Source organism: Macaca fascicularis, chromosome 3 (genome assembly GCF_037993035.2).
Source record: "Macaca fascicularis isolate 582-1 chromosome 3, T2T-MFA8v1.1".
Taxonomy (NCBI): domain Eukaryota; kingdom Metazoa; phylum Chordata; class Mammalia; order Primates; family Cercopithecidae; genus Macaca; species Macaca fascicularis.
This window is the reverse complement of record NC_088377.1, coordinates 128,839,590-128,854,207: the sequence shown is the minus strand read 5'-3', so window position 1 is coordinate 128,854,207 and position 14,618 is coordinate 128,839,590. Positions and strand designations below refer to the sequence as shown.

The 14,618-nt window shown below is 39.7% G+C and overlaps 1 protein-coding gene across 30 annotated transcripts in view; it reads right to left on the bottom strand.

Moving 5' to 3' along the window:
* Positions 1 to 14,470, bottom strand: part of PEX1 (peroxisomal biogenesis factor 1) — a 42,257-nt gene extending 27,787 nt beyond the window's left edge. For 13 of the 30 annotated variants that reach the window (XR_012432677.1, XR_012432676.1, XR_012432678.1 and 10 more), the window contains exons 1-5: positions 14,291 to 14,470; positions 7,710 to 7,853; positions 4,608 to 4,691; positions 3,764 to 3,878; positions 2,899 to 3,665 (exon numbers count right to left, since the gene is read on the bottom strand). Coding sequence is in view for 12 of the 30 variants with exons in the window: in XM_005550232.4 (XP_005550289.3) it covers positions 2,899 to 3,665; positions 3,764 to 3,878; positions 4,608 to 4,691; positions 7,710 to 7,853; positions 14,291 to 14,419 (1,239 nt within the window). In the remaining 18 variants the exon portion in view is untranslated. Of the gene's footprint in view, positions 1 to 2,898; positions 3,666 to 3,763; positions 3,879 to 4,572; positions 4,692 to 7,709; positions 7,886 to 10,903; positions 11,222 to 14,143 lie in introns of those variants that run through there. The other 17 variants (XR_012432674.1, XM_015447754.4, XM_074035522.1 and 14 more) reach the window with 10 other exon arrangements.
* Between the last annotated feature and the right edge of the window lie 148 nt (positions 14,471 to 14,618).

The following is a 14,618-nucleotide window of genomic DNA, read 5'->3' as shown; positions in this document are numbered from 1 at the left end:
ATGACCTAATCACTTCCCAAAGACCACACCTCCTAATACCATAACCTTGGGAGTTGGGATTTAAACATACGAATTTGAGGACACAAACATTCAGATATCAACAGTGTAACCAGATGGATGTTCAGATATTGTCACACCATGAACATTTCAATCTTCTCCCTACATTTCTTTCCTTTTCTTTACATAATCTTCAGAATTAGAGCTTTAAATGAATGTATTTGACTGTAACCACCAAACCCATCTTTTAAACTATGGTACATTTACATTCAAATTAAATGATATTTCTAATCTTGGAGAAGCCTTTATTTGTGAAAGCTGACAACCAGTGAAGAAGCTGGAATGGCCAAAACTAATCACAGACGATCTGCCTGATTGTCTGATTAAATTATTAAATCCAGACAGAAACTTAATCTAAAAAGCAAAGAGTAAAATTTCTCCCACCCCCTAATGAAAATGTTCTAAACTTAGATTGTGGTGATGGTTGTACAACTAGCATAAATATACTAAAAATGACTGAATTGTACACTTTAAATTTTATCTCAGCTGGGCGCGGTGGCTCATGCCTGTAATTCCAGCACTTTGGGAGGCTGAGGTGGGCGGATCACAAGGTCAGGAGTTTGAGACTAGCATGGCCAACATGGTGAAACCTCGTCTCTACCAAAACTACAAAAATTAGCCGGGCGTCGTGGTGGGAGCCTGTATCCCAGCTACTCTGAGGCAGGAGAATCACTTGAACCTGGAAGGTGGGGCTTGCAGTGAGTGGAGATCACGCCACCACACTCCAGCCTGGGTGACAGAGCGAGACTCCATCTCAAAAACAAAAAACAAAACAAAACAAAAAAACCCATATATATATATCTCAATAATGATGTTAAAAATTTCTCTCAACTTCTCAAATATATGTAAGCACTGAAAGACATAAAGACGACTTTATTAACTTCTAAAGAGCATGTGCAGACATATTAATGGTAGACAAAAGCATAAATAAAAACTCTAAGGTACATATTCTGACTTAAAAAGAATTTAACAATCAAGTTTCCTGTTTTTGTTTTTTTAAATCACTATGCTTCACAGGGTAATAAAGGTTCAAGTTAACATGAATTTGTTAGTTGTACCACCAAGTGATCAATTTTGATCTCTCAAGCCAAGTCCATTTTAGTATCTGATTTCACCTACTGTGACTTCTCATTGTTCATGGCTCTTCAACCTTCAGTGAACTGGGAAGGGCTGAGTCCTTACTGCTATCTTAATCACAGGACTTTACCATCAGCACTTCTCCCTGTTCTCACCATATAATTTCAAGGAAATAAAAGGATATTCCCATCTAATGACAGAACCAGCTAAATCATAAGCTCAGTGTTAGACATTTTGAATTTGAGAATGCAGTGGGATCTCCTGAACGGACAGTTTAAAGCTAACAGAAAAAATGATCTGAGGCCAGGCACAGTGGCTCACGCCTGTAATCCCAGCACTTTGGGAGACTGAGGCAGGTGGACCACTTGAGACCAGGAGTTCAAGACCAGCCTGGCCAACACGGTGAAACCTCATCCCTACTAAAAATACAAAAATTAGCCAGGAGTGGTGGCGCACACTTGTAGTCCCAGCTACTCCGGAGGCTGAGGCAGGAGAATCACTTGAACCTGGGAGGTGGAGGTTGCAGTGAGTGGAGACGATGCCACTGTACTCCAGCCAGGGCAACAAAGCAAGCCTCTGACTAGAAAAGAAAAGAATGGTCTGGAGCTTTAGAAAATGATGTAGGCTTGAGCAGTGGCTCAAGCCTGTAATCCCAGCACTTTGGGAGGCTGAGGCAGGCAGATCACCTGAGGTCAGGAGTTCAAGACCAGCCTGGCTAACATGGTGAAACCCTGTTTGTGCTAAAAATACAAAAAATTAGCCAGGCATGGTGGTGCATGCCTGTAGTCCCAGCTACTCAGGAGGCTGAGGCAGGAGAACCACTTGAACCCGGGAGGTGGAGGCTGCAGTGAGCCAGATCACGCCACTGCACTCCAGCTTGGGCAACAAGAATGAAACTCCATCTAAGGAGAAAAAAAAAAACAAGAAAAGAAAAGAAAAGAAAATGATGTAGGCCAAAGAGATTAATGCTTTGTCAGTTATTTGCATAAAGGTCACAGGTAAAACTGTTGGAGAAAAAAAAAAAAATCTACAAAAGGAGACAACCTTCCCTTTCTATTTTATTCCCTTTCCTAACAGGTTCCTCTCTTTATCACTATGAAGTCTTACTTTACAGTGGTTCAAATTTAGGTTCAAATAAATGGACTAGTGACTTACGTCATATAAAGGTAGCTTTAATATTTGTGGCCAGGATGAGGGGCTGGAACACTAGTTGCCATGTCTACTTCCTCTGTGTTATACACAAATTAAAGAGCAGACACCAGCAGGGTAAGCAGCTTCTGGATGCATTCCAATCCAGGTGCCACCACATGCAGCAGGAAGGTTACCTCATGCCATGGATTTCTCCCTATACTGGCCCTTTTCCCTAAGTATTAACAAGTTGCTTTTGGTAACTGGGGAACAAATCTGCAAGCATTAAAGGTGGGAGGCTTTGTAGGGCACTCCATGCTGATGAACCCCCAAGTCAATCTGCCTAGGTTTGAATCGACACTTACTAACTATGCAATCTCAGGCAAGTAATTTTGACCTCTCTGGGCCTGAACCTACCTAAGCTTGTACCTATTCAAGCTTACTTGGCCAGAAAATACACAATCTTTATCCATACAAGGACTTTACTGCAAAGTGTAAATGTGTCCCCCGAAGCTTTAGGCACTGTGTTTCTTTTTAATTGATTTTCAATTTATATATGAAATACTATTCTAATTCATAATTTGGGGATGTTTAAGCCACATAAAATTTCTCCCAAGTTATAAAATGTATACTAACCCAGACTTTCCCAAGATGGAGAACTTCTACGTTTTTGGTGTATTTGATGGCATTCTTCAATTCTTCAAGTCCATTCCAGACTACTTGTAGCACACAGGCCTTCTCATCTTCTTCACTACGATCTGACCTCGTTTTTTTTTGATCTAGTGGCTCTGACATCTGCTTCTCTTTTTCAGGTGATAAGACATTTTGTTTTGTTTTACTTTGCTGTTGCTTTGGAGAAAGTAGCTTAACTAGCTTTCCATATGTCACAGTAAAGCTGGGCTCTACATCAAAATATTCCTGGTCCCAAGGAAATACATGAATGGCACAGTGTTTATGAAAAACAGAGGTTGCTGACGCATTATATATACTAGGAGGTTGAGATTTGCATACTCTGAAAATATTGTCTAGAGGAACAACCTTTGACTGCATATTTTTGAACGCATTGATTTCAGTTAAACCCCAGGATGTCTCTTGTTTCTTCTCAGATCGAAAGGAAAAAATGTTTCCTATCATAGTCCATAAACTTGCTACTGATGATGAGTCAACTGGAATCTCTGACTCGTTTTCGTTAGATTCAGTGATTCCCACAGCATTTGACTGAGGTTGCTTGGTTTGAAGTTCTTTCATCATGACTTTCTGGTCTCTTCCATAACTAGGAAGTGTTTTATATTCAGCATCAGCTTTTGAAAATGTATTCTCTTTGGTTTGGCGTGTCTTTGGCTGAATAAGGAGTTTGGTGTCAGTTTCCAGCCTTCCATAAGAGGCAGTTGGTATTAGCGCAACTGTGTTGAAAATAAAGCTTATTAGTGCACATTCATTTCTACTTTGGACTCAGTGCTATAGTGTAGAATATGACAGCAAATATTACAATAGCACCTACCGATTTGGATAAATATGTACGTTTGTTGATCAACCCAAACAGGAAAAATGGCTTTTGGAAAAACTATTCGAATTTGATCTAGAAGATGCTGTTCAAGGGAAACAGCATGCAGCTCCTAGAACCAATAGACAAAAAGATCAACTCACTTTACATTTTGTCCATTCCATGTCTAGTAGGAAAAATCTCAATTCATTTTTAAAAAACAAATTTTAATGTGCATATTTAATATATACAACATGATGTTATGAGCTACATATAGATAGTAAAATGGTTACTATAGTGAAGTAAATTAACATATACATCACCTCACAGTTACCCACTTTTTTGTTTTTGTGGTAAGAGTAGTTAAAATCTACTCATTTAACAATTTTATTACCTATAGTCATCAGGTTGTACATTAGATCTCTATCAATTTATTCTTTTTTTTTATTTGAGACAAGGTCTCACTCTGTTGTCCAAATTGGAGTACAATGGCATGATCTTGACTCACTGCAGCCTTGACTTTCTGGGTTCAAGCAATCCTCCTGCCTCAGCCTCCCAAGCAGCTGGGACTAAAGGCACGCACTACCATGCCCAGCTAATTTTTGTATTTTTAGTAGAGATGGGGTTTCACCATGTTGCCCAGCCTGGTCTTGAACTCCTGGTCTCAAGCAATCCACCTGCCTTGGCCTCCCAAAGTCCTGGGATTATAGGCATGAGCTACTGTGCCTGGCCCCAATTCATTCTTATAATTCAAAACCAACTCAGAATATATAATAAAGCTTAGAGAAGAGAAATCTAAAGACATTGATATTGTGAAGTAATTTAACCTTAAATGAGAGAGTTCTTATTTGGTTTTCTTTACCAGTATCTCCCAATCATCTGCCGAGAGGGGTTCCACCTCAACTTGTTGACAAGATACCACGTGGGAACATGGCTTGAGAAATACCTAGAAAAAATTAAAAATTTAAAACTACTTTAAAAAAACTTTTCTGTGTCATATACTAGAAAATAAAAAGCTATCTTCTTACCATTTTAGGTAAGTAGATGTGTGTGTGTGTTTTGGAGGGGGGTGTATATGTAGTCTATGTAGTCTTTCTGTTTTGAGAGATGGGGACTGGCTCTGTCACCCATGTTGGAGTGCAGTGGTACAATCAGAGCTTACTGCAGCCTGGAAACCCTGGGCTCAAGCAATCCTCCCGCCTCAGCCTCCTGAGTAGCTGGGAAAACAGGTGCAAGCCACTATGCCTGGCTATATGTGTAGTCTTTCATGTGACAAATATTTATTGAGTACTTATTCTTATCCAGGACTTGATATACTCAGCATTTTAGGAAAAACTGTTTCATAACTAATTACAGAATGAAGAAAAATACATCTCAGCATGACACATTTTTCAAAAATGAAAGTAATCACTAAAATGTAAAAATGTAAGTAAAAAATATAAGAAGAAATGACTATATCATCAAGTTATGGCTTGATCTAATATGTAAATATTCTCATTATTTCTAGAAGTTTTGCAACAGCCATGCTGCTTCAAGAAAAGTGAAAAACACACTGAAATAGACATTGGAGACAAATATTTAGAAGTATAATCCTTCACAGCTAAAAGTTAAGTAAAACAAATAATACCCTCTCATTATAGTTTAAATATATAAAACACAAGTATGTCTATAAGCTGGAGCCACCATCTTACTTCCTTTCCCCTTCTATAGGCATTTCCAAGGATTAAAGGAGTAAAATCCAAAGCCTCTGCATGTTAAATACTCTAGGTAACCAACTCTTCCTCTCTGCTTTTGTGGACTGGAGCAGAATTTCCCTGAGTGCCTCACCCCCACACTCCTCAGTAAATTTCTCTACAATATCTCCCTTACTGAAAAGGATGATTCTGAGCAAGCACAAAGCAGCTCCTGCCCACCAAGAAGCTAGAGACTCAGTTTCTTAGTGACATTGCTACAATAAGGAATCTAAAAAAAATCAGGTAAAGTCACTTCAAAGCAAATGGGAGTTAAAAACAAGTAGGATTCTTCAGAGACTAATTAAGACTTGAAAATCAGGAAGTTGATGCCCATAGGGAAGTGCCGGGTATTCAGAGGGCAGAACTGTAACTTGCTAAGCAATCCTGGGTGAAATATTCCATCTCCTTGTATTGTAGAACAAAGCACCAAAGTTAATGATTTCTAAGGTCCATCTGGTGCTAAAATTTTAAGATTCTAGCAACAATTTAGAGTATGCAAGGGACTAGTGTTAGGTTTATAGATTTCTCATGAGTAGTCTCTTCTCATCAAAAACATGCATAAACAAAATTAGTCTGTGCTTAAAACAAGTTAAAAAGACTTGGCACTCTCGTGTATTGTCATGGGAAATTGGTAATAGAGAGCAGTGTAGCCCCATCTATATACGTTTTAAATGTATAGCACCCTTAGCTATTCTGTTTTTAAACGTTTCAGTCCACATATATATCTGATTCTGAGAAAGCACAAAGCAGGTCCTGCCCCCTAAGAAGCTAAGGACTCCTGGGCTAGTCAGTCCACTTTCTGTTCCTATCAGTGATTCTTCAGGAGATAGTGTCTTAGTGGCAGGGCTACAGCAGAGGATCATAAAGACACAGAGAGTGAGAGACAAAGAGAGACATGTTAAATGCACATTGTTTGTAATACATGGAAAGGTATCTGAAATATTTTGTGGGATAATAATTGCAGAAAATATGAATGATCTCATTCTTCCAATCCTAAAGGTCTACTGAGATCCCCCAAAACAGTAGACATTCATTCTGAGGATGGGACTGGAGAAAGGTAAAAACTTATTTTTTACTTTCAATGGTAAAATAGTTATAATGAATACATATTATTACTACATCTTCTTCTTTTAAGAGACAGGGTCTTGCTGTTGCCCCCGGCTGGAGTGCATAATCATAGGTCACTCAAATTCATGGGCTCAAGCATTCCTCCTACCTCAGTCTGCTGAGTAGCTGGGACTACAAGCATGCGCTACCATGCCCAGCTAATTTTTTTATTTTTTTGTAGAGATAGGGTCTTGCTATGTTGCCTAGCCAGGCTACTCTTGAACTCGTGGCCTCAAGTGGTCCTCCCACCTTGGCCTTCCAAAGCACTGGGATTACAGGTATAAGCCACTGAGCCCAGCCTCATATTATTCCTACAGTTTAGAAAATGTTTAAAGGAATAACTTGATAAACATAAGAAAACAAAAAATAGACATGTTTTAAGCTTTCAGGTTTATAATCTAAGCATATTAAACTCATAAGGGAAGACAAAAATGGAAAAATAATAACCCTCTGTTGTAGAACTTTTTATTTTTTATTTTTTTCAAGACATTGTTTCACTCTTGTTACCCAGCTGAAGTGCAGCAGTGCAATCTCAGTTCACTGCAACCTACGCCTCCCAGGTTCAAGCAATTCTCCTGCCTCAGCCTCCCAAGTAGCTGGGATTACAGGTGCCTGCTACCATGCCCAGCTAATTTTTGAATTTTTAGTAGAGATGGGGGGCTTCACCATGTTGGCCAGGCTGGTCTCCAACTCCTGACCTCAAGTTATCCGCCCACCTTGGCCTCCCAAAGTGCTGGAATTATAGGTGTGCGCCACCGCACCCAGCTGAATTTTTTAATCAAGTGAGACCATGGAAGTTTATAAAATATATCAGAAACGAAGTTCAATAATAGTAAGCAGAACCTAGTAATTCAAAAGGAAAAATAATTTCACGAAACTAAAATTAGGGAATGTGGAAAATGAGTTAAATAGTAGAATAAGAAGCAAGTAGGGAGTATGGTAAAATACAAGATAATGACCTAAAAACAGTATAGTCAGCTTCAATAGCCTAGACTAGTTACATAATAGCATACAAATTAGGTGTCATCTCACCTCCTTTAACAAAAAATGTAAACTTTTAATTTTATTTCTATTGCTATATTATGTGACATTAGAAGAAAGTTACTGCCATCACATGTGCTTACCTGTCCCCCATTTGAGAGTCCAAGTTTTTGACCAACTTGTCTGTTAATTTCAGCCACATTTTCACCTTGATCACTAAAATGCCTGCCTTCCACCCAGCTCAAGAATGCAGGCTGCTGACTCCAGACCACTTCTATAGCTTGATTCTATTCATATAAGAAATGAGAGGAAAAAAGGTTTTCATATACATTTTTCTGGATTCACATGAAAATAAACTATTATTTCAATTCACACATACAAAAAGAGTTCTATAGATAGTTCTCTGTTATCTACATCTGTTGTAGCATTTAAAAATCTATAATCATTTCCAACATCCAATGCTGGTGATGCTAATGAAGCCAATACCCTTATATTCTTCTGGCAGTGTTATAAATTTAATCAACCCTTTCAGAATTCAAAATGGCAGCAGTCAGTCAATACACTTACATAGCAGTTGAGCCACATATAATTATTTGAGCATTTATTCCCAATTAATTATTCAAAGAAAAAAGAAACTACAGCAAAAGCTATCTGTGCAGTATTTTCTATAATAGTAAACACTTGAGACTGTCTTAAATGTCTATCAATAGGGAAACTATTAAATAAGCTATAAATTTACTAGTTTAACATAAGTTAATAAGTAGAAAAATATATCATCTTTAAAAATGTAGCAATATAGTTTTAGAATTATGAAACACCAACCAGATGGAGTATGCAATCCATATTTACTTATTTATTGGAATAACAATAAATGCATGTGGCAAAAGCACAAGATGTACAAAAGGGTAAAATGTAAGGGTAAAATGTGAAGCCATGTCCCTGTTCTCAGAGGTAATTACTGCTGTTTCTTCTGTACCCTTCCAGAAACATTATATTATGCAGCCTCTTAATAATTTTAAGGGCTCATATAACTATGGGAATATAGGTTTTAAACAAAGCAAAATATAACATTTATTCTCATTAAAAGAGCAATTACATAAAACCTGTGTTTGTGGCCAAGGACCAAAAAAGGGTTTTCTATGATTAAACAATTACAAACTTATAGAGACCTTGGAAAATATATAAACTTGGAAGGAAACAAATGAACTACTGATATTCTCTCCACAAAAAAGACAACCATGTGAACAATTTGGTCTATTTCTTGTTAATCCTTTTTTCTATGTGCAAGTTTTTCATATAGTTGTGTTCATATAGGCACAATTTAATATCCTTTTCCCCTACTTATATTGCATCATAAGCATTTTCAAACTTTTTTTTTTTTTTTTTGAGACAGGATTTTGCTCTGTTGCCCAGGCTGGAGTGCAGTGGCACAATCATAGGTCACTGTAACTTGAAACTCCTGGGCTCTAGCAATCCTCTCACCTCAGGCTCCTGAGTAGCTAGGAATACAGGCATACACCACCACACCTAGCTAATTTTTTTTTTTCTATAGAGATGGGATCTCACTATGTTGCTTAGGCTGGTCTTAAGCTCCTGGCCTCAAGTGATCCTCCCACCTCGGCCTCCCAAACTGTCGGGGGCTTGAGCCACCATGCCCAGCCACATATATCATTTATAAAATAAAAAGAATTTTATTAATATGTATCAGTAATAAATTTTAAAAACCAGCCAGGTGTGGTGGCATACACCTGTGGTCCCATCTACTTGGGAAGCCAAGGTGGGAGGATCACTTGAGTCAGGAAGGTTGAGGCTACAGTGAGTCATGATAGTGCCATTACACTCCAGCGTGGGCAACAGAGTAAGAACCCATCACACACACAAAAAGACTTATTATATCAGGAAGCTTCAGTGTTATTAATTTATTTATATCAAAATAAATTCATTAAGTTAAAAATATTAGGCCAGGCGCAGTGGCTCACATGTGTAATCTTTATACTTTGGGAGGCTAAGACAGGAGGACTGTTTGAGCCCAGAAGTCCAAAGCCAGCCTGGGCAACATGGCAAGATCTACATCTCTACAGAACATTTTTCATTAATTTAAAATATCAAATTCTTTCATTTACATGGAATTTTTTTTCCTGAGACAGGATCTCACTGTGTTGCCCAGGCTCGAGTGCAGTGGCACAATCACAGCTCACTGCAGCCTCAACCTCCTGGGCTCAAGTGATCTTCCCACCTCAGTCCTCAATCTCTCAAAGTGCTGGGATTACAGGCATGAGCCAACACGCCCAGTCTTTATGTTTCTTGCGTTTTCTTTTTTCTTTTTTTTTTTGAGACGGAGTCTCGCTGTGTCACCCAGGCTGGAAGGCAGTGGTGCAATCTCGGCTCACTGCAACCTCCGCCTTCCAGATTTGAGCAATTCTCCTGCCTCAGCCTCCCAAGTAGCTGGGACTACAGGCCCCCACCACCATGCCCAACTAATTTTTGTATTTTTAGTAGAGACGGGGTTTCACCATGTTGGCCAGGCTGGTCTCAAACTCCTGACCTCAGGTGAAATGCCCACCTCTGCCTCCTACAGTACTGGGATTACAGATATGAGCCACCGCAGCCAGTTTATGTTTCTTTATATGAGACAAATTTCAAACAATGTTGGAGTCACTTCTGGGACAATATCACGTACTGGAAATTAAACACATTATTACACTTTTATATTTAAGAAAGCCATCATCATGTATCACTTAGTTGTGTAATTTTTCTCACAATTTTCACAAAACAGTCCAACTGTTCTGGCTGACAAATTCTTTCAACTGAGTGTATTTTGCCTAGCTTTGGAATCAAAAGTCTTCAGTTACTATGTCAGCTGTAACTGTGTGAGCTATTACAAGAATGAAGGTGATCAAGTCCCAGATACTTTCTGTGGGTTTTCATCAGAGTCAGCAATACATAATCCAGATCAATTCTACTTCATATGAAGAAACTTAAGAGATGGAAATACGAGAGATGCCCTGAAATATCAAAAAAAGGAAACTCTACCAGCTCACTGAAAAAAAGGAGAAATGAACATTATTGAGGAGGAAAAATACTTCTAATTATTTATTTGGTCAAAAAGGAGTAACCAGCTCCATAAAGTCATAATATGTACTCAGTTAGATTTAGCAAACTTTGCACACCAATGTTCTAATTTTTATGTCAAAATACTTCACTTGAACCACAGAGCCCTGGCTATTCAGGTAAAGAGAAGAAAGAGACAGCTAGAAAGGAGCCTCTTTCCCAGGAGTCAAATCAAATCAATCAATTAATTGACCTTCTTTGACCCAAACTGAGGTATCAGTATTACCAGGAAATCTGCAGGTAAAACCATCCGTCAGAATGCCTTAGGAATGTCCAGGTCCAAAGCCTGGGGTATCTCTTGCTAACACAAGGGAAATGAAAATTGTGTGGCCATATCCGAACGGTGATTTAGGTTCGTTTGCATTCACTGTGTATATGAATCCTCTCTCTCTGTTGCAATCACATCAAGTTCTGAGTACAGAGAAGGTAACTTAGCTGAAGCAGTGGTCTCAACCAGAGGTGATTTTGTCCTTCAGTAGGCATCTGACAATGTCTGAAGACCTTTCTGGTTGTCACAAATAGGGGGAGGCAGTACAGGCATCTACTGGATAGAGACCAAGGGTGCTGTTAAACATTTAAAATGTACAGGAGAGCCCCCAAAACAAAAAATTATCCAGCTCAAAATGTCAACAGTGCCAAGGTTGAGAAATCCTGACTTCAAGCATCTACTGGGGAGTCAGTCCTGAAATAATGACTTGAGTAAACAAGAGAATACAATACTTGAAACACAGAACAAAGTATATCAAATGTGATGTGTCACGTAACACAATAGAGAAGTATTGAAAGGGAGACAAACGTGGGCAACAGAGAACTGGAAAGCTATGTGGAGGAGGTAGGATTATGCTCTTTTCAAAGACATGGAATTTGTATGGAAGGAAGAAAAACGACTGAGGGAAGAATGGCATGAGTAAGAGAACAGAAGTGGGAAGGAGATTGGTTATAGAAGAAACGGTGAGAAGGGTAGGTTGGGTGACGCAGAGTGAGCTATAGACAAGAGGGCAAATTAGCTGCATGGCAATGGTACTGGCCTAGGAATGCCATTTTCCTTACGTGTAAACGTACAGAAACAACCTAGATGCTTAAGGTCTCTATGGTCATTAACATTCTATGATTCTAGGACAGTAGGTCTCAACTCTTTTGTGCATCCAAGTAGCCTGAATAAATTTTTTAAAATTAGAGATGCCTAAAGTCTATTCCCTAAGATTTTGATTTAATAGGTCAGAGGGTTGATCACAACATCTGTATTCTTTTTTTTTTTTTTTTTTTGAGACGGAGTCTCACTCTGTCGCCCAGGCTGGAGTGCAGTGGCGCGATCTCGGCTCACTGCAAGCTCCGCCCCCTGGGTTCACGCCATTCTCCTGCCTCAGCCTCCCGTGTAGCTGGGACTAGAGGCGCTCGCCACCACGCCCAGCCAATTTTTTTTTTTTGTAGTTTTAGTAGATACGGGGTTTCACCGTGTTAGCCAGGATGGTCTCGATCTCCTGACCTCGTGATCCGCACGTCTTGGCCTCCCAACAGAACATCTGTATTCTTAAAAGCTTCAAGGTAAGTCTGACATAAGCCAGAAAACCATTGTTCCAACCCCTCTTCCCATTACTGCATGATCTGTATTATGTACTCAATGTTTCACCCCAAATAAAATAATTCAAGTATTAACTCCCAATTTGTGAACCTTTCGGCTTTCATAATTATCTATGGCCTCTAACCCAAGAATTCTGGGAATCTATCCTAGACAACAAGAAATAAAAATGATGTTTTCTAAACAAAGATGTGTTATTTTCAACGTTTGATTAAAATATAGTTTATCACTTCTAATGCCTAAAAATTAAGTACAATCTAAATAGTCAATCATAGTGAACAGTTAAATAAATTATGGCAAATTTGTGCTAGAATACTAATTAACAACTTAAAATGATGACCTTTTAACAAAATAAAACACTCATAATAACATTAAGTAAAAACACTAGGACACAAAACTGTATGTGTGTATATAGGACTTCATTTCTGTTAAAAATGAAGATTAGAAACAAAACTGGAAGATTTGATCCAAACTGTCAACATTAGTCACCTCTAAGTTCTGGGATTACGGGTAATTTATTTTCCCGTTAACAATTTTCCATGCTTTCTAAATTTTCTACAAAACATAAATTATATAAATTTATATAATTCATCAAGAAATAAATGTATAGATTTATAGAATCTATAAAGTCATAAACTTATTACATTGATAATTAGAAAGCAAAGTTGACCTATTCTGCTAATATGGGCTGAACAGAAACAGCAATTTGTTCCAGGGCTAAAGACATTTACATTTCAAAAAGATATGCATGAATTAGTTCCTATAAGTACTTCTTGAAGGCTCAAAATTTAAAACAAGATCAAGACCACTAAATTCTTAAATAGTGACGAATATAAGGTAACATGAATTAATTCTTATAAATACTTCTCGAAGGCTCAAAATTTAAAACAAAGATCAAGACCACTAAATTCTTAAACAGTGATGAATGTAAGGTAACAACTACATCTTAGGATCAAATTAGAGTTACTGTAAGAAAGCATTCCTACTATCATGAGTGGATTTGAAAACATGTTGAAAAATCCCATCGAAGCTGACAGAGCACTGAACCAACTTCTACCTGGAACTTGGTGACAGTGACTGATTTGTCTCTAACCATAAAGCCCATCAAAAACCAAGATTGTCTACTTAGTAGTAAAAAATAATAACGACGATGATAGGAGGATTCTGCTGAACTCATGTTTTCAATGGACCAAAAAAATCTTCCCCTAGGTATGGAGAAGTAACTCAAGTGGAAAGAAGGGATGCTTGAAATTATTGCAAACTCTTTATTCATTACATAGATTAGCCACTGGTGGGTACCATGCATCCAGGATTTATGAAGATTTCAAATACGCCGTCCTTTTGCCCCCATAACCACACTCAAACTCGTGAGACCATGTGCCTCTATTTTTAATTACGAAAATAAGGACGCTGTATCTCCACCGGTGGTTAGAACTGCGAAACATCCCAACCACAACGTCCAGAAGGGCGACTGATCGCAGAGCTTCAAGTGATCTTAACTACGTTATGTGTTCCTGACACACTACAGCTGTGTTCCGAGGGTCTGGGACGCAGGACAGAACCATTACTATATTAAGCTTTCCCGCTCATGGGACGCGGTGCTCAGTCCCCGGGGACCGACAGGGGCTCCACCAACAACTCTGCGCCTCCCTCTCGCGGCCCGGACGGCAGCAGCGCAGGTAACTGGAAATGACTGGCAAGAAAAGCACCTTTTAAAATAACAAAAACAAACCACTTATCAGGAACTTTTCCAGCCTGGAATGAGGAATATTTATAAAAACAGTGGTAGAATATTAGGACATTTCTAGGCCCAGTTTCACCAAGTGAAAAGACCTGTGATAAGACGAGCCCAGGGCTGCACTGGACTTGCGGGATGCAGAGACTAACCAGAAGGGCCCTGCCGTCGAGGGACCCTAATCTCTGTACGCTTCGGGGGCGCCCGGGTGGCAGCCGGTGTCCCGCCGCGTCCCTGAGAGGCTTCGGCCTTGTCCGACCCCAGGCTGAAGATCAGGTGGCCCGGGGCCAGCACGTTACCTGCAGCAGGTGCAGCTGGGCCACGAGACCCCGTGGCAGGTGGAGGAAGCAGTCGCGAGCGTTGGTGAAGGCCACAGTCACTGCCGCCCCGCCTCCCCCAGCACCCGCCAGGCGATCGCTGCCCCACATCGTCCCGAAGCGTCGCTCTGGGTTTGCCCACCCTAGCGCCGCAAAGGACACGGGACCTGGCAGGCCGAGGACGTCGGAACCGGAGGAGATCGATCGGCCCCGCCCCCTGAGGCCCCGCCCCCTCTCCCCGCTGCGCGTCTCGCCGTAAGCCTGTAGTGGGGTGGGACAAGAAAGCTTCTGTCACCCACCGCGCCTCTCC